The 25,333-nt window shown below is 38.3% G+C and overlaps 1 protein-coding gene across 2 annotated transcripts; it reads left to right on the forward strand.

Moving 5' to 3' along the window:
* Nucleotides 1–35: 35 nt before the first annotated feature.
* On the forward strand, nucleotides 36–24,803 carry LOC141906642 (uncharacterized). Of its 2 annotated transcripts, none has more exons than XM_074795917.1 (15): nucleotides 36–124; nucleotides 936–1,053; nucleotides 1,206–1,496; nucleotides 2,002–2,331; nucleotides 4,453–4,788; nucleotides 5,149–5,418; nucleotides 5,631–5,732; nucleotides 5,821–5,865; nucleotides 6,307–6,360; nucleotides 6,687–6,776; nucleotides 6,856–6,891; nucleotides 18,878–19,006; nucleotides 19,799–24,257; nucleotides 24,341–24,415; nucleotides 24,501–24,803. In XM_074795917.1, the coding sequence occupies exons 2-13, from the start codon at nucleotides 957–959 to the stop codon at nucleotides 22,477–22,479; spliced, it is 4,461 nt and encodes a 1,486-aa protein (XP_074652018.1). In that variant the 5' UTR covers nucleotides 36–124; nucleotides 936–956; the 3' UTR covers nucleotides 22,480–24,257; nucleotides 24,341–24,415; nucleotides 24,501–24,803. The 2 variants fall into 2 exon arrangements, with proteins under 2 accessions (XP_074652018.1, XP_074652017.1); XM_074795916.1 differs by having other exon boundaries at nucleotides 84–147.
* Nucleotides 24,804–25,333: the final 530 nt, after the last annotated feature.

The raw sequence follows: 25,333 nt of genomic DNA on the forward strand, positions 1-25,333 counted from the left end.
CGTGATTTTTATTATTCATGACATCACAGTTGCGCAGGCGCACTCTGACGAAATATTGTTTCGGAAGAGTTGACGCCTGGCGCAGCTAACGACGTAGCGAGAGAAAGTGAAAGAAACCAACAAGGTACTTTTTGTTAACGAAAAATGGTAATAAAGCTGATAAATTTCTGTTGATTTTTGTAGGCCTACAATTAGGCGATATTCATCACCGATAGAAATCAGGCCTAAAAAGGTGCCCTGACGACGTGGCGTGTGCGTATCACCTTGAGAGTTGACCTTGTCCCGCCTTAAATAGAATGCCTTCTTAATATTTTTTGGTGTATTTAGTTGTTCAGTGTGTTAAAGGACGAAATTACTATTACTAAATCCTTGTTACACCTGAAGAGAGATCATAGGTCTATTTCACTCGTTCGTATTTTGATGCACAGAATCAGTAACCATGATACACTTTTATTAATGCACCCTTTTGGGTCGAGAACACTATGTACAAAGAAGTACATGACGTATTTACATATGTTTCAAATTTTTCAATAATAACAATAATAATGCGTATTTAGAAATACCCTTGTTTCTCATCAGCTCTTTGTTTCTCATCAGCTCTTTTTTGAATAAGTGACAAGGGGCAGGATTTTAATTTTATCTCCCTTTTTACCTCCCTTAGTAGAAAGATTGCGCGAGTATTTGTTCAAAGAACACTAAATTGTGTATAGTTAAATCATATCTTAAATAAGGTTCGTTATATTAAGGTGACTAATATTGATTGGCGGATAATAGAAACTACTCTACAAGAAAGAATGATATAACATATAAGATAACATGTATTTAGGGAATAGATTACGTAAAATGAAAACAACCGATAAAAACTGGTTGTTGAACTTTAGATAGTAATAAAGTATTTTCATATATTAATTCTGGGCCGTTTTCATTTACTCTAGTCTAAAGGTAACGCATTGAAGATGAAGAACTGGATCTGGTTGGTAATCGATGTAATTCTACTGCTGACAATCTCGTTCCATTCAGAAGCTGTATCGGTACGAAATAAGAGAAATACTGGTGAGTTAAAATGATGAACTACTTTTAAACTGCAGCGTCCGGTCCGTATATTGTGTATTTGATATTTCAGCACCTGATGGAGTTGTACTGGACAGTGTGAATGTATTACCGGGTAAAAGAATATTACGTATATTGTGTATTTGATATTTCAGCACCTGATGGAGTTGTACTGGACAGTGTGAATGTATTACCGGGTACACGTGTATTACTGTCGAAGGAAGGTAAAACTGTTAGTATTACCTGTAAACAGAGCAGCTCTACAGCGACTGGTGTAGAATTCCAGCTACAAGTGAACAGTGGAGCAGGAGGCACCTGGACTCCAATACCTACAGCATCATCAACAGTTTGGGTTTTTGAACTGGAGGCTGGAAAACAGTATAAATGTGTAGCCATTAATTCAGCAGGAACGAAAGAAAGTGAAATCTACAAATCAGATGTAATTAGTGAGTATTGGCGGAAACTCGATTGTTCTCGTAAATAAAATGGTCATGTGATAATCTATTTTTTTCTTCAAAATACAACTGAACCATCGCGCAAAGAAAAAATATAGAAATAAATTACTGGCTTCGGTGACAGTTACCACTATCCTTCAAATACATCCACTGCTTAAATTATTCCATGCGTATGATAATTCAAATGGCCCCTCACGCATGGGCAGTCCACACTGCTAGAGTTACAGCCTCTAGGCTTCTTGGGCTGTCCATCATAGACTATAATTATAATTTGGTTATTGTATTAGAGTGTTAAAATCTTGTAATGTACATACATAAATGCTTAGTTTCGTACTTGTATTTTATATAGTTCTATGAAAATAAATCAATAATTAGTTAAAAATAACTTTGGATGCGAGTAGGCCTAACCTTCCGGTGCATTCAATTCAGCATTAATCGATTCAAACTGAAGGAAATAGGAAAACTTAAGATTTGTTTTATATCATTCTCATTATAGGTATAAAGATAAATGAAAACCCGTGTAAACTGCATGAATTCCAATCGCTGGCTTGTACTTGTGAAGCCACTAGTAAGATCGGTAATCCAAACATCAAAGTAAAATGGTACGCTGATGGATTTACTGAAGGATCAACAGAAATTGTAAAAATATATGATCAAGGCGTAAATACTCCGGTGAAAGATGGAGTTATCAACAGGAATCAGATGCGGTTTAATCTAATGATGCATGCAACATTGATTCAATGTAAATTGAGTAGATACAATGGTTTAATACTACCGAGACCACTTCAAAATCAAATATTTTATGAAACAAAAATGGACGTTACGTGTAAGTTAAAAAATATTATTTTTTTTATCGTTCGTCTTTCGTGTAGTTTGAGCAATTTGTTGAAACCACAGTTAGAGATTTAGGAGTTACTTGGATAACACTTTTACAATGATTTCATATCCTTTCGTTTTGATATTTCATGTAAGAAACTCGCAATGAGTATTTATGCATGTGTTTATTTGCTATGTCAAATCTAACCTTCTAGAAACAGATTATATCTATAGAGTTTGATGCAGGGACGGATTCATCCCCAAAATACGGTATAAATCCCTTTCAGCGCGTCTACACCGCAATGCAGTGTATAAATCGGTGATGGATTTTGCTAGTACACCGCACTGTGGTGTATTGATGTCATTAGTAATTAGTAATTATCTCTTGAATATGGCAGCACCTGACAAATATAGTGAAATATCAGTAACTAACGATACATCGCGCTACTGTGTAGACGCACTATGTGGTATTCCCGTTATTCAACACACTAGGGTGGAATTTTTCAAAATGTTCAAAATATCTCCAGCACTATAGGGGATTAATTAGTCAGCACTGAAAGGGAAGGGCAAAACTAATCAGAAAACATAAACTCACTTATGGAAATAAAGAAAATAAGCTTATGAATTTTTAAACTTTTCAAGGTATCTGTTTAATTTTTGGTTTACCTATGCTGTCACTTTTGAGCGGGTGCGTCCGCGTTTTGGTGGTACTTTTGTTTATGCCAGTAGTGGTGCCGATTTGTATGAGCAAAAACGGTTCATGACATGAGCGCCTAGCAGCATGCAAAGAACCGGATTCGTAGCTTTCGATTCCTCAAAGATTTCTGCCGAAAACGATATTTTTGACGGCAGATTTTTCAGATCCTCGGTTTTATGGCATAAACATCCGATGACCTACATCTATGACGTTTTGACGTAGATTCCTCATTTACGGGGTTCCCTATGCATCGCAACAACCAATCAGATCTACGCGCACCTGCTACGGAGTCCCGTCGATACTCTATTTAGTAACACATTTTCTTTGCCAAACTTGTATTCTAAATCTATATTGTATGAATAGAAATATCAATTTGAAAACATCTTGCTTTCTAAAATTGATATTTGGTGCACCAGGGCTTATTTTGGTGACTAAAACGTGCGTATGAATATGCCGATGAATTTTACGCAATACTTATTTGCATATAGAAAACACCGACAGGGGAACTAGTATTGTTTAGGATATATATAAACGTCATTGTGTGTGTTAAACCACTGCTAGTCCTCAGCGATCCCGTCGATGAACACGCATCTTGGTGGATATAAAAGAGCGATTTGCTTACATATCATCATGACGGTTTCCTCACCGCATCGTCACGGCTGCGGTACGACCAACTCGGTTTTAGCTTACTGGCGGGTTTCACGGTGAAGAGTAACGGCGGCTCTGCCGTGGTTTCGTGACTCTGTTCATCTATTTGACTGGGACTGAATTTACTCGTAGGGGCACACGACTCAATCGCCCGGTTTGCCCGCATAACAATAATAATGCGTATTTAGAAATATCCTCGTTTCTCATCAGCTCATTTTTGGAAAAGTGACAAGTGGCAGGATTTTAATTTTATCTCCCTTTTTACCTCCCTTAGTAGCAAGATCGGGCGAAAAAATACGCTCGTGTGCCGTTGGCTTTTTCGTTTTCTGATATACGTTCAATTATGTCGAGCATTTCATAAGGCTGTGGTAAACCTCTTGGCCCGTGGGCATTTATTTTCATTTTCCCGTAAAATTTCAGGGCAACTTGACTTTTTCAGGGGCGTGCGTCCCCTTGGATCCGCGCCTGTATTACCTACTGGAACACCTAGGTTCATATTGAGGCAACTTAAAATTTTCAGGGGCGTTCAAACGGCCCCTGCACCTACCCTTGGATCCGCCCTTGTACCTATTGGAACACCTTTCATATGGTTTTATATTGAGACGAATAAGCAAAGTGTTCCATGAACGAATATTTGTTGATATGAGGTTAAAACTTTTTCAGTAAAATTGTGAAAAAAACAAAAATAAAACATATCAATGATAAATTAAACATAATCTATAATAATTAATAATCAATAATAAAAAATGATATCCATTAAATACATGTACACCTTTCTTTTTTCAGATTTTCCTGATGAAATTCAAACACGAGGTACTTTCACTGGACAGCCTGACATTAGAACTGAAGGAGAAGTTGTAGAATATATTTGTAGAACAGAAGGTGGGAGGCCCGATCCTACAGTGATATACCAACAAAAGAGAATAGGTTCTGAACAATGGCAGCCAATTCCTGATCCACAACCTCGTAAAGTACTTCTCAGAGGGAACTTAAAAGGCTTTGACACGACGTACAAGTTCAAAGCTAATTTCAAACTGCACAATGGAACGTCATTTCGATGTGCTGTAAAGGAGAACCTTACGTTTCCAGAACCTCGACAATTTAATCCAATCATTGTTCATTGTAAGTAACAGTTTAATTTGTCGAATTTGAGAAATCTCTCTGAAAATATCTTCTTTAGAAGTTTGCATTGGGTTTAAGCAGTTTTCCTTGCAATGGGTACAAACCACTCACTCTAATAGACCTATCCACCCTGAACATGTCACGATAACATCAGGTTTGACTCCCTGTGAGGGAGGAACGTGGCAGAGTCTCAAGATGTCATCAGGTTCGAATCCCTGCCGAGGGAGAAACGTGGCAGAGTCTCGCGATAACATCAGGTCCGACTCCCTGCAGAGGATGATGGTTCTACTATAACAAGGGTTCAGACTCTGCTAGGTCGGATATTTGTAACAATTTTCACTTTTTTGTTTTTTCAATCAGATTTTGCTGCACCAGTTTACAAGAAATCCAGTGAAAATGAAACAAATGCAGCGTATATTGTAACAGTTAATAGTAACCCATTGACTCAACAAGTTACCTGTGACCCTCCAGCTGTCGTTCAAAAACTATCAAACTCTCAGTGGAATATAACGATACCTATCGTAAATAGTACCACAACTGACTATAGAGGGCAGTGTTTGGCTGATGGTATCAATGAAAGGGTCATTAATGTCGCTGGTTATCATCACGCCGGTCCAACTGATGAACCAGGTAAGATTCCGGGCCACAACTGGATGGATTTGATCTGAATCTGAACATTCAAATGATTTACTCAGATCACTAGAAAATCTTCTGTGTCTGTACTTTTCAAAATCACTCGCCTTGAATTGGGCTTTGAACCTATATCGAGGTTGACGGCAGTTGTATGAAATCATCTATTGTGATTACCAAATTGCTGATTCATTTAAATCGATTGTGCTTAGTTCCAGATGAATGGAATGGAGGAATAGTGTTTGGTGCTGTAATCGGTATACTGATATTACTGACTCTGATAATACTGTTTATACTGTGTCTTTGTGGCTGCTGTAAGTTTTACCTAAAACCATCATTTAATCTAAAAAACAGTACAGACAAACTGCAGAATCAGAATATTGTATTATTTCTAATTGACAGTGCGGTGCAGAAAACCTAATGATCAAATGTGTAGATGTGGAAATTGTAAGTTTTGTAAAAATTCATATACGTTATGCTTAAGATTGCAAAATGGTTTACAAGGCTGGAGGGATTCGAGGGTCTATTCAAAAGTATTCACTTTCCATTTGTAAATATGTACGGTAGTGATGAAAGAGTACTTGAAATTGAATTCAAGGTTGGGTTGAGTATTAACAAACGTTTGTGTATGTACATTTTATGAACTGCACATCATCAAAACAAAACGTATCATTAAGTTACAGTAAAATAAGACGATTATATTATATTTTGTTTTCCAGTTAACTGTGTTTGTATAGAAAACCTTATGATAAATATTGTTTAGTTGGAATTGCTGCATCGAGGGCAATGAACTATGTGTTTATTATTGCTAAATTTCCATAGAAAAAGACCATCAGATCAAAATGAAATACCATATCAATCTGTTCTTTTGTTGTCGTTTGTTTTCAGTCCCTTCTTTCCGCAAAAAGCCTGTTGCTAATGATACAGTGGATCCTGCACAAGGTAAGGAAGATAACTACTTTAGTAACAGTATTTTCCTTATGAATACGAAATTATTAGATTGGTATATGATACTTGACTGTCTTTGACACTGTAGCATGCTTTTATGATAATCTAGTTGCGCATTTGTTTTGCTAAATCCTTCCACACTTCTAGCGGAAATTTGCCCGCAAAAAAACTTTGCTAAACCCGCACTCATATGAACTGTGTTCCTGTGGCTTCAAGAACATTTTCCCTAAACAGAACTCACAACTTTCTATACCTTCTTTCAAACTGATGAAGATTATCAGTCAGGTACAATGAAGTGCTGTATTATTTTTCATTTGCAGTGCCGTTAAGACCAGTTGCGAATGAACCAGGTGGATCTACTGATGATAATGAGGATGCCTCCTCAGATGAACTGTGTCACTGTTTTTGCTGTGAGTTCTATATATAAGCTGATAAAGATTAATATTCAGTAACTGTAGAATAAAATTTTGTATAATTTTCTATTTGCAGTGCTGTTTAGAAGTGAGCCGTGTTCATGTAATTGCTGTAAGTTGTATTCATTTTGAAACTTTAAACATCAATAATCCTACAAAATCAAATGTATTGTCGTCAAACCTGTGTCAAAAAGTGTTGATATAGGGCGAAGGAATCTCAGCATGTCCTTATCTTCTAATCGCCATGATCAGTAGTACACTTCAAATTCATTTTCACAAAGCTATTCAAAAGTTACCCAGCTGCCAAAGTCTTATCATGCATTTTACGCCCCTACAACGCGTTGTCACTCTCGTCTGTCCGCCCGTCTGTCCGTGCGTCGGTCCGTCTGTCCGCTGTGGTTTCCGTGCCCTAGCACCTAAACCCATTATTTCAAACCCAGATATTCTTGACCCCTTTTGCGCATAATCTCAAACTCAAGCGGGTACAGATCAGTCGTCAGGTAAGATATTCAAAAGATTTTAACGCAGGCTTAAACTGCAAATAACCCTCTTTAACCTCTGTGAAAATAGGAAATATAGCTTGAAGAGATACTTAATATTAAGATAATAAATATTGCGATTTCTTTTACGCACGGTTTAGATATGCGGTCCTTGGTTTCACATCGTCACTGTTCTCAATTGTTGAGTTCAAAAATTCCAAGAATCGCCAGCAAATATCTGCATTTCATTTCCTTTAAAATGGTGTATAAATTGATTTCGTCGAGCACGGGACTGCAGAACTATATGATATTCAATCTAAACTTATGTTTTAAAAATGAGCGCAAATTATCGCAACAATAGGGACCTCGAGGGACCGCCACAAAATGGCGCCTAGAAACTGGAAACTTCTTTATTCAACAATTGCGTTGTACTATATGGAACCCTGATGCCCCGGCGCACGTTTTCGATGGGGGCATACTGTATTCACTTTCGTCTTTCCGTCTGTCCGCAGTGGTTTCCATGCCCTAGATGTACTATAGATGAGGTTAGTAACTGATAAGATTTTGGGTCATGTAAGGCCAAGGTCAAGGTCATAGGAAGCCATTTTGTAAATTTCATTGCCGGGCTCTAACTCAGTAAACAGTTTAAGATAACTGAGTGAATTCTGTAGATGGGTTATCCGTGAGGATGACTTATTAGATTCCAGTCAGTCAATGGTCAAGGTCACTGGTAGCTGTTTTGTATTTTTCATTTTCTGCCTTCATAAACGGGTCGATATACATTCGGGGTGTATTTTACACACAGACATTTCACCTAATCTTATCACAGAGCGGTCGCACCAGTCTTCAGAAATATTCTAGTTATTCCAGAGATATTATAGTTCATAGCCGAGGACGTCCCTTTGATAAACGCGTATATGTGGATTCTAGAAAGTGTCTTCTTAACCGATTCTGACTTACTGACAAAGTCAGAAAAAAATGACGTCAGAGTACGTCCGGTTTGAAGTTCATGGGGAAATCGGAAGTAGAATTACGTCACGCTAAAATCCGGCAGCAAAGTAACTAAAATCCGGCAACTTTTGGATCTGGAAATTTAGTCCAAGATTGGGTCTTTGAATAGTTTAACAATGAACCGCGTCGATCGAACGAGTTCAAAATAGCTGAAATTCCCTTAGCAACGGAAGCGAATTCATGATAAACAAACCACGCGCCGGGGCCCGGTTCAGCCATCGCAGGCTCGAATCCCGGAGAATTACGCTCTCGCGCGCGCGTGCGACAGTCAACCCCAGCCGCAGCGCTGAAATATGTAATCATTTATCAAATATAATGACCCTAAAACTGCGATGAGTCGCGTTGCCGTACGATTTGCTTAAAATTTCACGGCAGCTCGGCGGCTCGCGGATGGATCGGCACGCCACGGTCTCGCTCCGAGGAGCAGCGACATCGCGGTCGGCAAAAACATTAGTCTCCGCCCCTTCTTTCACCAAATAAAGAATTCGGTACCGCTGGCCACGTGCACTATTAATATTGAGCCGTAGATTCTCGGTACTCGACATTCCCCGAGAATTAGAAACAAATAAATATTTTTCGCGAGAGAAATCAATTTTTGTATTTGACATTTCAATTTTACTGCTTCTAATTTTCGATTTTTTTTCTGGCAGAAAAAAATTATGCGATTGATGCGTTTCAACGTGTCTTTCATTTTTTTCTCGTCTTCATTTACTTTTCGAATGGAGCTAATTTCTAAATTAACACCAGGTCAAATTCTTCACTATTGCAAACCGTCTCAGTTTCACCATAATGTCGGTTTTTACATTTCGGGTTTTACAAAGTGGTTTAAACCATTAAAAAATTCCTGATACAATCTAAATCGAAATAGTAATCTTTTTAGCAGTTTCTTCAATAATTTAATGCTCGGGGCCCAAATCTACAGAACAATTTCAATATCGAAATAAAATTCATAGTCTTCAAGAGTTTCTTTCCAGTTTCATTGACAAAAATCAATTATCTCGGTGTTCGTTTAGTCAGTGACATTATTTTGAGTGTTTTTGTTACACTCCATACGTGAACGAGGTTGTTTTCGAATCGTTATGATTTCTTAATCTTAGTATGAAAAATTAAATCAAGCTGCGGTGACGAAGCGTCCGTCACTTAGATTTCATCTATTACATATTAAGCGCACAGCGAGCGCCGAAGGCGCGAGCTGGAAGCTCCTTAAGTTAATCGCGCGTATGAGGCAAATTCAAATTTTCAATATTTGAGCTCAGACCACTATTCCAAAATCTTCTATATCCTATAGTAAAAACAAGAAATTCGAGAGTTTAGTTCATATATAAGCGCGTAAATTCAGGGGAAATCCTGCTTATCGCTCATAGGCCAGCATCTTAGCTACGCTAAGTGGTTTTCGCCCCACATGCCCAACCTAACTTTTGAAATAATCAAACCTTTAGAAAAGAGGGGTATCCCAGAACAGGTATGCCAGTACATCCGAGCTAAATATCTAAGGGAATCCCCCACCGTGTTTGGTACCCTTACTCCAAGCAAAAAAAGTCCAGGGAATCCCTTATTTCATCATCAATCCAGGGGCGGATCTAGGGGGATGGGTAGACAGTATTGGAAGGAAATTTAAGGGCACCTTTCTGATCTTAGGGCACACCCAGTATCCAGGTCAATGCGAGCGCCGAAGGTGCGAAGTCCTTAGAGGGCGGTCTGGGGGCCCACCCCCAGAAAATTTTGAAAATATGGTACCATTTAAAGGCTTTTAGAGGGCTTCTAGAGGCTAGCAGAGCAATCCAGAATTAACGAATAACGAGACAAGATTTCAACACATGCGGATAAAAAATGAAGCTGGCGAACCCATGAAAGAATGGTTGTCGTCAACTTCGCCTAGTGCCCCTATAATCTTTAAAAGTGCCCCTTAACAATTATACAGAATACGGCTAAGTGTCCCTTCATTGTTAACAATCGGCAAAAATTGCCTCGTCTTCACATTTATCCTTATGTCGTGTGCCATCTGCCAAACCAAAAGTGCCCCTAAAATTTTAAAAATTAGGCAAAAAAGTGCCCTTTTCTTCAACATTTTCCGCGTATAGTGCCCTCTTCTAAAGTACGAGTGCCCCTTTAGCCCTCCCTGAAAAGGCAAGGAAGGACAAGGTGCCCTCATCTAAAGCATGAGTGCCCCTTGCAAAAGGAAAGTGCCCTTTTTAATTTATCATGATTAAAGGCTTTACAAATATGATTATCTCTCCTCACTTTCTCGGCAGCAGTATATACTAACCGATTAATTTTATAATTATGCCCGGATTACGGACACGGAATTAGCGGAACTTGCTGAAATAATGCCGTCAAAAATATTGCCGGTGAAATTTCGAAGGGCACTTAAAAATTCTAGACCGTATTGGGCAATACGGCTAATACGGTCTGGATCCGCACCTGCAATCTGTCTCTCAGGATCAATGGATTTCATACATATAACCGAATTTCGTTACCTATCCCATTTGCAGAAATTATGGCAACATTTATGGGGGACCTCTTCTTCACTCTAGGTACTATTTTTGGGGTCCGGCCCTACGCATCTTCGAGCTACTAACCTAATTGTGGTCTGATGCCATTTCTCCATACCGTCCTTCTCAAAAAGGGTAAGCGATTTTTTCTACCGGCCACAGTTAGGTTTCGCTCTGCGCATGTTCTGAATATACCGGAAGTTAACAAACCGTGACGTACGCGGAAGTAAAGTTCAGCACATGTAAGTCGCAATTGAAATTAATTCTTTTTCTCTCTTTCTTCTACATGAAATACGTGTGCCACAAATGATGTTTTTTTCATGTCAAATGTATTTTGGACAAAAAGGAAGATCCAATACTCAGAACAGTAGTTGCCAAATCTGGTAGTCATCTCTTGACCGATGAGGGATTGCGGTCCTTAAAATTAAATTCCTAAACATGGCCCTAGCCCTTGAAGCTGAAAAAAGTATGTATGACTGTACGGTTATTGATTCTTATATAATAACCCCGATTGTCGCAGGAAACAAATCACGATACAAATATAGTCTATTCAAGAAAGTATGTAGTACTTTGATAACTTTTCTCGTTTTTCATTTACTCTTGAGACTCCTCATAAAATCTATTTGATTACTAGATAAATTTTGAAAACAAATATATTATGATCATTGGCGGCTACAACAAGGATAGTAATCATTGGGTTCTGGTTGTAAGTAGAATTATAATTATTTGATAATTTCGGTATTTATTTGTCAAATATTAAGTATTTAGAAATAATGCATTTTTTTATTCATATTAGATGATCAAGCCCAAAAACTATGAAATCGTCTACCTTGATCCGTTTGGAGCATCTGATTTTAAAAAAGCTCAAGCACTGAAGAATATTAAGTAAGAAATCATTATGAAAACTGCGTTATTCTCTATCGATGTCAATGTATTATGTATAATTTCCAAACTATTTCTCATCTCAATGTAAGGTCTTACTTGACTTACTGAGCCACAGCCCTTGGTAGACATGACATTGATGATATTGAATGGTCCATAATCGAACCGCCTCACCAGAAACAACTTGATGGGCATAGTTGTGGCGTGCTGACTATTTTGGTAGGATTGATTTGTTTAATTTCAATATTATTGATTATTGTTTAACAAATTTCATTCAATTACATATGTGTATTCAACAGCATGCTGGCAGTGTTCTTCAAGGTACTGACACGACCCATATTTCAACAGTAAATGCAAATTCACATCGTTGGACATCAGCCGCTGCACTAGTTAATGAATCAGGTAGGCCCTCGACCTTATAGTTATTAAATTCAAAGTTCATTATAATGCAATCCTTTTTAATTTTAGTGCCAGTATTAATGAACATTAATCAATATCAATATACAGTTCTGTTATTTCTTTTCTAGGAGGAATGCAACTATTGCTATCAATGGTACCATGTGGTGTGTCTACCTCATACTTTAAACCGAAAGATAATTCTAAATTTTGATTGGAAATGTATTTTCTGCAAGCAGTACTGTACTAAGTAAAGAAATAAACACTTAAATTCATGATAAGAAATAAACACATTAAATTCATTATATATGCTGAATTCCATTTTATTTTTTGTCTTAATATTTACATCCTGTCATAGAAGGAAACGGATCGGAAATCTTTTCGGATTTTAACCTTAAAATTTCGATTTTATCATCGCAGAATAACGTATACCTATTGACACTGTAATTGATTTGACTAGCCATGTGCTTTACTTCCGCGTACGTCACGGTTTGTTTACTTCCGGTATATTCAGAACATGCGCAGTGCGAAACCTAACTGTGGCCGGTAGAAAAAATCGCTTACCCTCAAAAAGTGTAGTTTACATCCGGGACACATGGGCATTGGCTAAATCGCGGCGACGAAAATGACGGTCAGGGACGGACTTTCGTCGAAACTAGCGGGCCGCGTCACGCGGTTAGTTTGTTACGCGAATGAAGGATAACAAAATGATTTTGTGTAATTTCAGAATATTTACAAAGAATGTACACAATATATTGTCAAAAAATGTTATTTTTAGTTCGTATTCCTCCGTAGAAACCGATTGGAAGACTGGATTCGAATCCCACAAAAAGCACAGTCCCTTAGCAACGGGTCGAATTTTTTAGAATAACAAGCGCGCCGGTTTCACAGCATCACTAAGGGTCGAGTCCCGGAGAATAACGCGCGCGCGGTCCGCGTGTTACAAAATGACCGTCCCGCTCCACACAAGTACTGAATAATTAACTCAAAATTTTGCCAATCCCTGGGAGTAAAATGCCGTTCGTTTTTTAACATATCGTATCTTTTTTTTACTCTCGTTTTTCAAACGTTATTCACCTTTTCCGCTTCGAGTAAAATACGTATACGCTATAATCCGTATTTAAAATACCGTTGTTCCATTAATTCCGAACCCATGCAACCCGTTGTAATACTTAGGAACAAATCTTTAGTGTAAAACATATAAAACTATTGAAGCCATAAGATTTAATGTAGAAATCTGACGTTTTTTAACTACAGAAAAATTTATTCTCGTGTAATCGATAAAAACAATAGGCTCTCAATATGTAATCAACATTCCCAAACTCCCACGTTGTTTTTCGCAGAAAATGATTTCTTTTTGATTTAATCACGGGTCCCTTAATTCGCTCGAAGGTTTATCATATTTTGGGTGATTTTCTTTGGTCACGCCACCGGGTGCCTTCCTTCAGCAAAACCTACATTTTTGCAATGTAGAACTTGGGAACAAATTTCTTGTGTAAAACATAATATGTCAAAGTCGAAACTTGGTGAAGCGCAAAGCCAGTCTTAAGTTTTAATGAATAAATAGAGGCGAGTGCCCTTTCGGCAACTTATATAGAATTCTACATTGTAAAAAAACATAGGTTTCGCAGGGGCACCTGTGTTCGATGTGGTCCGTGGCCAAAGAAAATCACCCAAAATGTCGAAGATCCATTTGAGCGAAGATTCGCCGTGATCAAATACATGTATAGAAAAGGAATTCATTTTTTGCGAAAAAACATGCTTTGGGAGTGTTGATTACAAATTGAAAGCCTTGTTTGTTTTATCTTTCATACGACAATAAATCCTTCTGTTTCGTCAGATATGTTCTTCGAACGGCTTTAACAGTTTTATATGTTTTACACAATAAATTTGTTCCCGCAAGTTCTACATTGGTTTTGCTGAAGAAAGGCACCCGGTGGCGTGACCAAAGAAAGTCACCCAAAATACGATAGACCTTCGAGTGAATAAAGGGACCCGTGATTAAATTTTTTTTTTAAATCACCCAACATATGATAGACCTTCGAGCGAATGAAGGGACCCGCGATTAAATTTAAGAAAAAATCATTTTCTGCGAAAAACAACGTGGGTTGGGAATGTTGATTTCATATTGAGAGCCATTGTTTTATCGATTACACGAAAATAAATAGTTTTATATGTTTTACACTAAAGATTTGTTCCTAAGTATTACAACGGGTTGCATGGGTACTTAATTAATGGAACAACGGTATTTTAAATACGGATTTTTACTCGAAACGGAAAAGGGGAATATCGTTTGAAAAACGGGAGTAGAAGACACATAAAGATAAGATATGTTAAAAAACGCGGCATTTTACTCCTAGGGATTGGCAAAATTGTGAGTTAATTATTCAGTACTTGTGTGGAGCGGGACGGTCATTTTGTAACACGCAGACCGCGCGCGCGCCTTATTCTCCGGGACTCGACCCTTAGTGATGCTGTGAAACCGGCGCTCTTGTTATTCTAAAAAAATTCGACCCGTTGCTAAGGGACTGTGCTTTTCGTGGGATTCGAATCCAGTCTTCCAATCGGTTTCTACGGAGAAATACGAACTAAAAATAACATTTTTTGACAATATTTTGTGAATATTCTTTGTAAATATTCTGAAAATTACACAAAATCATTTTGTTATCCTTCATTCACGTATTAAAACTACCCGCGCGACGCGGCCCGCAAGTTTCGACGAAAGTCCTTCCGTGACCGTCATTTTCGTCGCCGCGATTTAGCCAATGCCCATGTGTCCCGGATGTAAACTACACTTTTTGAGAAGGACGGTATGGAGAAATATTGAAAATTTGAATTTGCCTCATACGTGCGATTAACTTAAGGAGCTTCCAGCTCGCGCCTTCGGCGCTCGCTGTGCGCTTATAAAGGCGAGCCAGTGCCTCTTCAGTCATAGAATTCTACATTGTAAAAAAAAACATAGGTTTTGTTGAAGAAGTCACCTGTGAGTGTGACTGTGTTCGGCGTGGCCCGTGGCCAAAGAAAATCGCCCAAAATATCGAAGATCCGCTATGAGCGATGGTTCGCCGTGATCAATAGAAAAGAATTTCATTTTTGCGAAAAAAATATACTTTGGGAATCTTGATTACAAATTGAAACTGAAAGCCTGTTTTTGTTATCGTTCATGCGTGAATAAATCGTTCTGTGTCGTCAGTACGTTCTACATTAAATCTTCACGGCTTCAATAGTTTGTTTTGCACAAGAAATTTGTTCCCAAGTTCTGCATTGTAAAAAACGTAGGTTGGAAGGTACCCGGTGTTTGGCGTGACAAAGAAGATAACACAAAATATCATAGATCTTTGAGCGAATTAATGGACCCGTGATCAAATTTCAAAAAATGAAAATCATTTTCTGCGAGAAACAACGTGGGAGTTTGGGAATGTTGATTACATATTGAGAGCCTATTGTTTTTATTGATTACACGAGGATAAATTTTTCTGTAGTTAAAAACCGTCAGATTTCTACCTAAATCTCGATCATGGCTTCAATAGTTTTATATGTTTTACACTAAAGATGTCTTCCTAAGTATTACAACGGGTTGCATGGGTACGGAATTAATGGAACAACGGTATTTAAAATACCGGATTAGCGTTATACGAGTTTTACTCGACACAGAAAAGGGGAATAACGTTTGAAAAACGGGAGTAAAAGACACAAAAAGATAGGATATGTTAAAAAACGCACGGCATTGGCAAAATTTTGAGTTGATTATTCAGTACTTGTGTGTAGCGGGGCGTTCTTTTTGTAACACGCGGACCGCGCGCGTTATTCTCCGGGACTCGAACCTTAGTGATGCTGTGAAACCGGCGCGCTTGTTATTCTAAAAAATTCGACCCGTTGCTAAGGGGGACTGTGCTTTTTGTGGGATTCGAATCCAGTCTTCCAATCGGTTTCTAAGGAGAAATACGAACTAAAAATAACATTTTTTGACAATATTTTGTGAATATTCTTTGTAAATATTCTGAAAATTACACAAAATCATTTTGTAATCCTTCATTCACGTATTTAAACTACCCGCGCGACGTTGCCCGAAAGTTTCGACGACAGTCCGTCCGTGACCGTCATTTTCGTTGCCGCGATTTAGCCAATGCCCATGTGTCCCGGATGTAAACTACACTTTTTGAGAAGGACGGTATGGAGAAAATATAGAAAATTTGAATTTGCTTCTTACGCGCGATTAACTTAAGGAGCTTCCAGCTCGCGCCTACGGCGCTCGCTGTGCGCTTAATATGTAATAGATGAAATCTAAGTGACGGACGCCTCGTCACAGCTTGATTCAATTTTTCATAGTAAGAAATGATAGCGATTGGGGAAAACAACCTCAAGTACGGGGTAACGAAGTCGAAAACATATTGTCAGTGACAAGAAGAACACTTAAATGTTGTTAATGAAACTGGAAAGAGAATCAACTCCAATATTCCATATTGAAATTGTACTGTAGTTGAGCCCAAAGCAATGAATTAATGAAGAAATTAAATCAACTTAGTCAAAACTTGGAAAATTTAAAATCAATGCTCGAGTTAAGGGGTGGGAAGAAAGAAGATGAAACTGTAACTCTGTAACTGTAAGTTTTGATTCATTTCTGAAATTTGGGCTTGATATATTATAAGTCCAAATTTCAGAAATGAATCAAACCTCATAATTCTTTAATCTTATATTATAAGATCAAATGAAATTTAATATTCTAATTTTTGCGAGAAAAAAACTTGAAAAATTTCTTATAAATCAGGTCTCGGTACCACTGTCTGCTAAAAAGATTATTCTTTCGATTTAGATAAAGTGTCATTTTTTAATGGTTTAAAACTCTTTGTGAAACCATAATGTAACCAATGACATTTCGGTGGGAACTGAGAGGGGTTTTTGCAATATTGAAGAATTTTGACCTGTTAGTTAATTTAGAAATTAGCTCCATTTGGAAATAAAAGGAAGATGAGAGAAGATTACAACGCATTTCTTAATTACCTTCAAAGAGAAAAAAAATCGAATACGCGTTGAAACGCACAAATCGGAAAATTATTTTCTGCTAGAAAAAACTCGAATTAGCAGGAAATGCGAATGTCAGTACAATAATTGATTTCTCTTGCGAAAAATATACATTTCTTTTTAATCCGCCTGGAATACGGTTCAAAATAAGCAGTGCACGCGGCCAGCGGTTCCGAATTCCTTATTTGGTGAAGAAGGGGCGGAGACTAATGTTTTTGCCGACCGCGATGTTGCTGCTGCTCGAGAGCGAGACTACGCCGTGCCGATCCGCCGCCGCGCTGGCCGAGAAATTTTACGACTCTAACGCGACTCTCACCGCAGTTCTTAGGGTCGTTACTTTTGATTAAAAAAGTGTATTTCAGTGCTGCCGCTGAGAATGACAGCTGCGCGCGCGAGAGCGTAATTCTCCGGGATTCGAACCTGCGCGCCGAACCGCGTGGAACCGGGCAGCGGCCGCGTTTTGTTATTATGAATTCGCCCCTGTTGCTAAGGGAATTTCAGCTATTTTCAACTCGATCGATCAACGCGGTTCATTGTTAAACTATTCATCAACCCAATCTTGTTCGAAATTTCATGAAATAAATACATTCTGAAATAACCCGATCCATAAGTTACCGTATTTTAGTTAGTGGAATGCCGGATTTTAGCGTGACGTAATTCTACTTCCGATTTCCCCATGAACTTCAAACCGGACGTCAAGTGACGTCATTTTTTTCTGACTGTCAGCTAGTCAGAATCGGTTAAGAAGACACTTCGTAGTACCCACATATACGCGTTTACCAAAGGGACCTCCCCCGGGCGCCTTTGGCGCCCGGCGTCCGTCTATTAAACTGTTAAAAACAAAGCCGTTCGTATAACATATCTGACGATACAGAAAGATTTATTGCCGTATGAAAGATAAAACAAACTACTGTCTGTCACACATGCTCTTCGTGCGACGTTTTGGTCCGTAATTTCGTTAATAATCGGTTGATCTGTAAATATTATGCATCAATTTGTTCAGTAAGGAATTTGCATTCAGAAATAAATCATGAACTGGCAGAAATTTGTTTGTGTTTTCTTCTATCAGCGATAGTTTACCTAGCATACGCTCGCGTAATGCTGAAAAACGGCTTTTATGGCCCGTCACGTGGCGCTACCTACTGTATTTTGATATGCTAATGAGCAGGTGATGACGTCACTGTAACGTTTCCGAGCGTCCGCGGAGCGGATTTTTCAGCATTACGCGAGCGTATGCTGAGTAAACTATCGCTCATAAATGAAAACAAAAACAACTTAAGTGAAAATTGTTGTTTATTTCTGAATGCAAATTCCTCACTGAACAAATTGATGCATAATAAAGGTAGATAAACCTATTATTAACGAAATTACGGACCAAAACGTCGCACGGAGAGTAGGTGTGACATACAGTAGAGTATGCTTTAATTTTGTAATCAACACTCCCAAAGCATTTTTTTCGCAAAAATGATTTCCTTTTCTATACATGTATTTGAACACGGCGAATCTTCGCTCCATTAGATCTTCGACGGCATTTCGGGTGATTTTCGTTGGCCACGGACCAGACCGAACACAGGTGCCCCGCAAAACCTATGTTTTTTTTACAATGTAGAATTCTATATAAGTTGCCGAAAGGGCACTCACCTCTAGTATTTATTCATTAAAACTCTGGCTGTGCGCTTCACCAAGTTTCGACTTTGACATATTATCTCCATCAATATTTAAGGGGTATATTCAAGATTGAATTTTTTGATTGTTCTTAAAGTGTTTTTCTCAGCGTTGAGAAAATTACGAACACTTTCAAAACTTTTTTCCGCAGTCGCCTCGCAGAAGGGAAGTTTGAAAGAAAAGACGGATACGGTCTCGGAGCGGAGTAGAACCGGTCGAGGTGAACCGTCGATGCCCGGTTCTATATTAGCTGAGAATGAACCTAAACCCGATGAATTAGGTTAGTACTAATCTTTCTTAATCCATTCCTTGAAAGGTAATTTTGATTTTCCTAATAAAGAAGTTTCCAGTTTCTAGGCGCCATTTTCGCAACAATGGGGACCTCGAGGGACCGCCACAAATTGGCGCCAAGAAACTGGAAACTTCTTTATTATAATTTGCTAGTCACGTGTAATCTAATCAAATAAGATTTGCACAACAGGATGAATTTGACGCCTTGTTCTAAACAGCTGAGAAGAAACAGCCGGTTTTTAAGATATTATTTCCTATGAATGAGTTTCAGGTTTCTCTTTCAGTTTTGACATTAATATCAGTTTTTCGAAAAAGATCTGTGAATCCACCATCTTCAAATCGTATGAATCACCTCTCAATGTGATTTGATGATTTGACGATTTTACTAAAAATCAACTCTTATTTGACGAGATAAATTCGCCTCAGGGGTACCCTCCAAACTTTGTGGGTACCTAGGTGTAAGGGCTTTCCATTACATTCCGTTGATGGCTACTCATCATTAACCAAAATAAACTATACAATAATGTTTTATGATTCAGCACAAATTACATGATGTGGAATCATTATATCCACAGTGGAATCAATAGTTTATCCACAGTGGAATCAGTTGTTATTGTTTGATATATTTGCCGTTAATTCAACATTAACATGAATTTTGATTTCGATTAAATCGAAAATTTTGTTTTAAGCAAAATTGTTCTTAATCGATTGGAAATTTTGTGGCCCAAATCTTCTACCATATACTTCCAAAAAATCGCCAAAATTTGTATCTTTTTTACAGACGTTGCTACAATTCAGAAATGTCTGAAAGAAACATACAAACGAATGATCGATGTTGAAAATTACAAAGAGGTTTGGTGGAGCGAAGAATTCATCAATTTCAACAAAATCTTCACCAAAGAACACGCGAAAATTCGACCCCGAAAACAGAGACGCGAGGAGCAGTCAGTGATTTTACCCAATGATTTTGAGAAGCTTTTCACTTATGACGAGCAGGATGCGAAACGCGTGTGCCTCGTAGGTGAACCCGGTATGGGTAAAACTACACAGATTGTTAATCAAGTGTTGTCATGGGAGCGATCACCGTTTCTAAAGAAGTTCCGTATGTTATTCTATATACCGTTAAATGCTCTGCCCGCTGATAACGCATGTATTTATACCTACATTTACAAAAATATTTTGAGTCGGGAAATCGGAGAGGGCCTGTCGATTGATGATTTTAAGAGATTCGTACTGGAAAATGAAAAAAAATCGATATTTTTGCTAGACGGCTTCGACGAGTTGAAAAACGATAAAGCGAAGGAAGACATCGTACAAGTGACCTATGAATTACCGGAAGCGCATATTGTCATAACAACACGTGAGTCCGGAGGCACCGATATCGTCAATGATCAAAAATTCATTATTGCATCCATTTGCGGCTTCAAACAGGAAGAAGTCATCGATATTATGAAGAGAAAATTCCCCCAGTGTGATGCAAATAAGCTATTCGAGAACCTCAAAAACGCAGCACCACTTTTATTTAAAAGTATCTACTACAACCCGTTCATACTACATATGTTTTGTTTTCTGTATATGAACGAGGAAGAAATAACGATACCACCAAAACTCACCGATATCTACATCGATTTGACATGTTTTCTGATCAGTAAACGCAAGGGTATCGAGTTGTCGAAGGAATGTTTCTTCGACGACATCGAAAATTCGGAAGCGCTTAAAGAAATTTGTCAAGTCGCGTATAAGACGCTCATCGCGCGTCATAAAAGCTTCAGTGGAAATCGTCTCAAACTCGACGAATCGAAGATGACGGCTTTGACGTGCAAAGAGGTGTCGCCGCGACGGAAATCAGACAGCTCCGTCCAGCTACAGTTCATACATAAATCTGTGCAGGAATTTCTGGCGGCGGTACACTCGGTCGTGCAATTCACCAACAGTAATGAAATACCCTGGAAAACACCCTGGAACAAATGCACGTTTGAACAACTACCGGACGAACTTGAAAAATATGGTGAATTATACCCGAGATTCGTGGCAGGGCTGCTGCATCGTCACAAGCGTAACCCCGGCCTCGGTGAACTGTTCAAGACTTTAATGGATAAACATTCATTAATATTAGAGCATGACTTCTGGCGCATGGAAAGAAGGAGCGTACTATTTGATATCGAAATGATGCTCATCCCCGATTACGAACGCTTTATCAAACTCCAATCCGAAAGCTTTTGGTTATCCGATCAGTTTTCAATCTACCTGGATGAAACCGACTGTCCGGACGACGCCATTAACGAAATAGTTGACTACATGGGAAAAATGTTGATTATAGATCGATATAGCATGTTCAAGAAAATGAACATACTCGCAAAAATACTCGAACACAAACAATGCCCGATCGAGGTAGTTTATTTCAGATATATGAGTAACGAACTGAAACCCGGCGGAGAGTACGCTGATGAATACCGCGTATTAGAAACAGCTATAGCGGGTAACACTAGTCTTCAGGGTATGATAATCTATACACTCGAGTCAATAGACAAGAATAATCTGTACTTTACTTTATGTCAGGAGAGCAACAGTATAAACTGGTGCATGTGCGTTAATCTAAACGACTTCGGTAACGTATGTTACAAGAAACTCGATTCTGAATGGATTGAGACGAGTCACGTGATTGAATCTGAAGATGCAGTAGAGTTGACAAGTCGTGATTCTTCCACCCAAAACAAAGAAGAAATTCTGTTCATCAGAACTGCGGCTACTGCGAAACTTTTAGGCAACATTCAGAGATCGTATCCGTTCCTGAAGCATCTGTATCTCTGGGTAACTCCCGATAAAGACGAAAATATATACGGAGAACTAACAAACCTAATGGCGGGGTTGAAAAGCTTACATCTTCTAAACAATTCAACATTCGAAAAGTATTTTTCCGATGAAGAATCGAAATCTGCAGAGATCAAAGGAATTGCGCTCGTGCTAAATGAAGTAATGACAGATCAATCGACAGAAGTCAGTTCAATGAAGGAATTAAAGCGTTTCACATGTCGCGGACAAGATTTTGAAAAGAGCCACATTCTAGATCAACTGCCGCGGCTGACTGTATTGGCAGTAGATTTGCGGTCAAAGGACGATGTCGATGCACTTGTTCGATATCTATCATCGGATGCGGTAAATCAGCTGCGAGAAGTCAGTATTTACAGCTTCCTTAAAAAAACGGAAGAGTACATCGCCATTTTACGAACACTTAAAAACGTCTCATCGCTTCGTCGGTTAAAGTTCCACTATCACAAAGTGAGGTTTGATCCAAAGGATAATATCGATATATTTGTCGAATTAATCAAAGATCTTCCGCACCTATCATACCTGTTTATCAGTTGCCGCCAGGGTAGCGACTTAACTGTGGTAAAAGACTGCATCACATCAAACGTCAATAACCTCAATGAAAGAATTAGAGCATTCTCGTATTGGCATTAGCTTCCCTATGGACGAACGAAAGACAACTAAACGATATTTTCCTAATTAAGAATTATGACAACTTTAAACATGGAACATGTTCTAAACAATTCTTTTGAATCTACAATAGAGTGTGTATGTCAATTTCTGTATATAGATTCTGACGGTGATGGTTCGAGGTACTATCATCACCCCTCCCTTCCCATGATAGTAGACCGAGATATGCCCGTCAATCTACGACCAAATTCATTTTTTTTTAAATATTATACAGTGTAATTGTGTAACTGAATTTAAGCCTAGATGAAATACAGTATAACTGAATTATAGTATAGCTGAAATACAGCGTAACTGAATTATAGTGTTGATTAAATACAGTAACTGAAGCTAAGTGTATCAATTTAAATTCAATTTCAATTTCAATTTATTTCACAGTAAAGCGTAACATTGTAGAGATTAAAAACAGTGAAACTGAATTGGTGTACCGTAGTTGAAATATAATTTGTAACTATATCGAGCAGAAATACATTCAGTGGTGTACATGTAATTACTTTTTGCAGAATTATCAGTGGTATTTCTTTCATCCCTTAATCTTACATTGTATCACTGTATTTTGATTAAAATACAATGTAACGAGTTAACAGTTTAACTATATAACAATATATCTTAAGTTAAAAAATGTGCTTTTTATTTCATTTGAAACAGTTTTGTAAAACATAAGATTTTTGGACTTAAGGACCACTTTTGGACTTAAATCTCGACTATGGAACCGGCCCCAAGCTGGTAAAAATGTGCTGCTAGAAATTGCTAATAATGTAACGTGCTTATTTTATTCGCTTAAATAAAAAGGATTTATATAGGCATATAGAGATGTTCTTATGTTAACTGCAGCTGGGGTAAAATCAAGTGAACAGCATTTTCTGGTGGAGGATAAGTCACAATTTAAAAACTAACTACAATTTCTATTTTATAGAGTTGATTCCATATTTTTCTGAGTTTAAAATCGATAAATATTCTAATATATAAAGAATATGATATAAACTGATATGTCTTATGCAGTGTTCAATTCTCAAATCAATTGATGGATGCAGATGTTTAAATCTGTTATAAACTTTATGCATGGCGGAGAATGGATTGATTTTAGTAGAGAACCGCGGTTTATAGAGCGAAGATGCATTATAACAGTTAGTGTAATGTAAGTTCATTGATCCCAATGAAACGGGACACTTGGTTGTTCGGCCATTATTGTTTTACGTGGCGCTGTACCATTCACCAAGAACCTGCGAGTGTCTGATGTTACTGCAGTTTTGATTTCACTAGGATCGTAGAGAAATTGAAGGTGATTTCTGTAGAGACAATCACACTGCCAGGACTATGTGTAGATTGTACCATAGATCTGTTTTACTACCGGTACGTATATCTTCACATCTAGAGGTGTTTGTACATATCTCCCGTAAAATCAGACAAAATATCTATACTTACCTCTTGTGAATATATGTAAGATCAACTAAATACAAGATGTAGGTTGATAAAGGTGAGTTATTGAAGTTTCAATTTCTACTACATGTGTGATGAATATTCTCTCTTCTAGAAAGCGCTGCTACAAACACTCTGAAAATGTCTTATTCCAGGTAATTGTTACAGACCAGTTTTGGAAGTAAAGGCTATCTGAACATGAAAGTGAAACTCTGCATGATCAGGATTAGAGGGCGGTGATGAAATATCAAATGTCTGTCACAGGGATGGACAGAGACTGCTCATCTATTGGTTAAACACATTAGAAATGAACTACATTGTACATTGTAGGTATTTGTAGGTATTGCACAGACTACAATGTTTCATGTATCGAGTCAAATCCTGATGGTGATAGTTGCAATTTTTTCAGATGAGCTCTTCTTCCTCAGGATCTGAATGCTGCCAATACGAGCTGACGAAACCAACCCGCCCGGATAGATAGGTGGTGAGTAGATGACCAGATCATAAAGTGTTACATGTATCGAGTAAGATTAAAAGTTCTAATAGTGATCGTTACGTTTTTATTTCAGAACCAGCTCTTCTTCCTGTTAAGGTGTTTGGGTCCGCTGGACCGTTAGAGGCTGGGCAACACAGCCAGTTCCACGAGGGTGTAGCAATATGTACACATTAGTATGTAGTTTAAATATCCACAGTAGAAAAAGTTGTATTTAGGTCCGTAAGACCGTTAGAGGCTGGGTGATGCAGCCAGTTCACGAGGGTGTAGCAATGTAACAATTATATCATTCACAGTAGAAATAAAAACGAGTAATTCATATTGAGAATGTGAGGTACACATTGTGTTGTTTCTTTTATATATAGTAAACCGGCGTCGGTGTATGACTGTATTATATTGCAAGTCATTGCAAATAGTACTGATAGCCTAATCAGATAGATGGCGTGTGTATCAGCAACACATTCGAGGCCTTACGGTGGCGGGTAGTGGTGAGAACCGATATGGATGTTAGATTTGTGCAAAGGTGGGACGGGCTTTCCTCGTCTCGTGTGGAGATTACTTTCCGTCCTGTCAAAACAGGGTCCGTTGGTGTTGCGAGGGTAATCGCACCGATCATCTGTCGGCGTATGTATCAACTACGTCTATATTTCAATCTGTTTGGATTGAGGGGGTTCTTAAAATCATCGATCTGATGTGATCTGAAGCGATTTTTTGTGTGACCGCCGGGCGGTATCGATTCGACCAGGTATTCCTTGGTTGTCGAATATTGATATAGCGTTATGTTGATAAAACGACACGTCGGGAGTAAATTGACTGCCCTTAGCATCAGTCCGAGCGGCTGTATATCGAGTCCTGAGAGTGTCTATACATGAGCGGAACGGAAACTGATTTATGTTAAGGTGTTTGGGT

This window comes from Tubulanus polymorphus, chromosome 6, assembly GCF_964204645.1.
Source record: "Tubulanus polymorphus chromosome 6, tnTubPoly1.2, whole genome shotgun sequence".
Classification (NCBI taxonomy): Eukaryota; Metazoa; Nemertea; class Palaeonemertea; order Tubulaniformes; family Tubulanidae; genus Tubulanus; species Tubulanus polymorphus.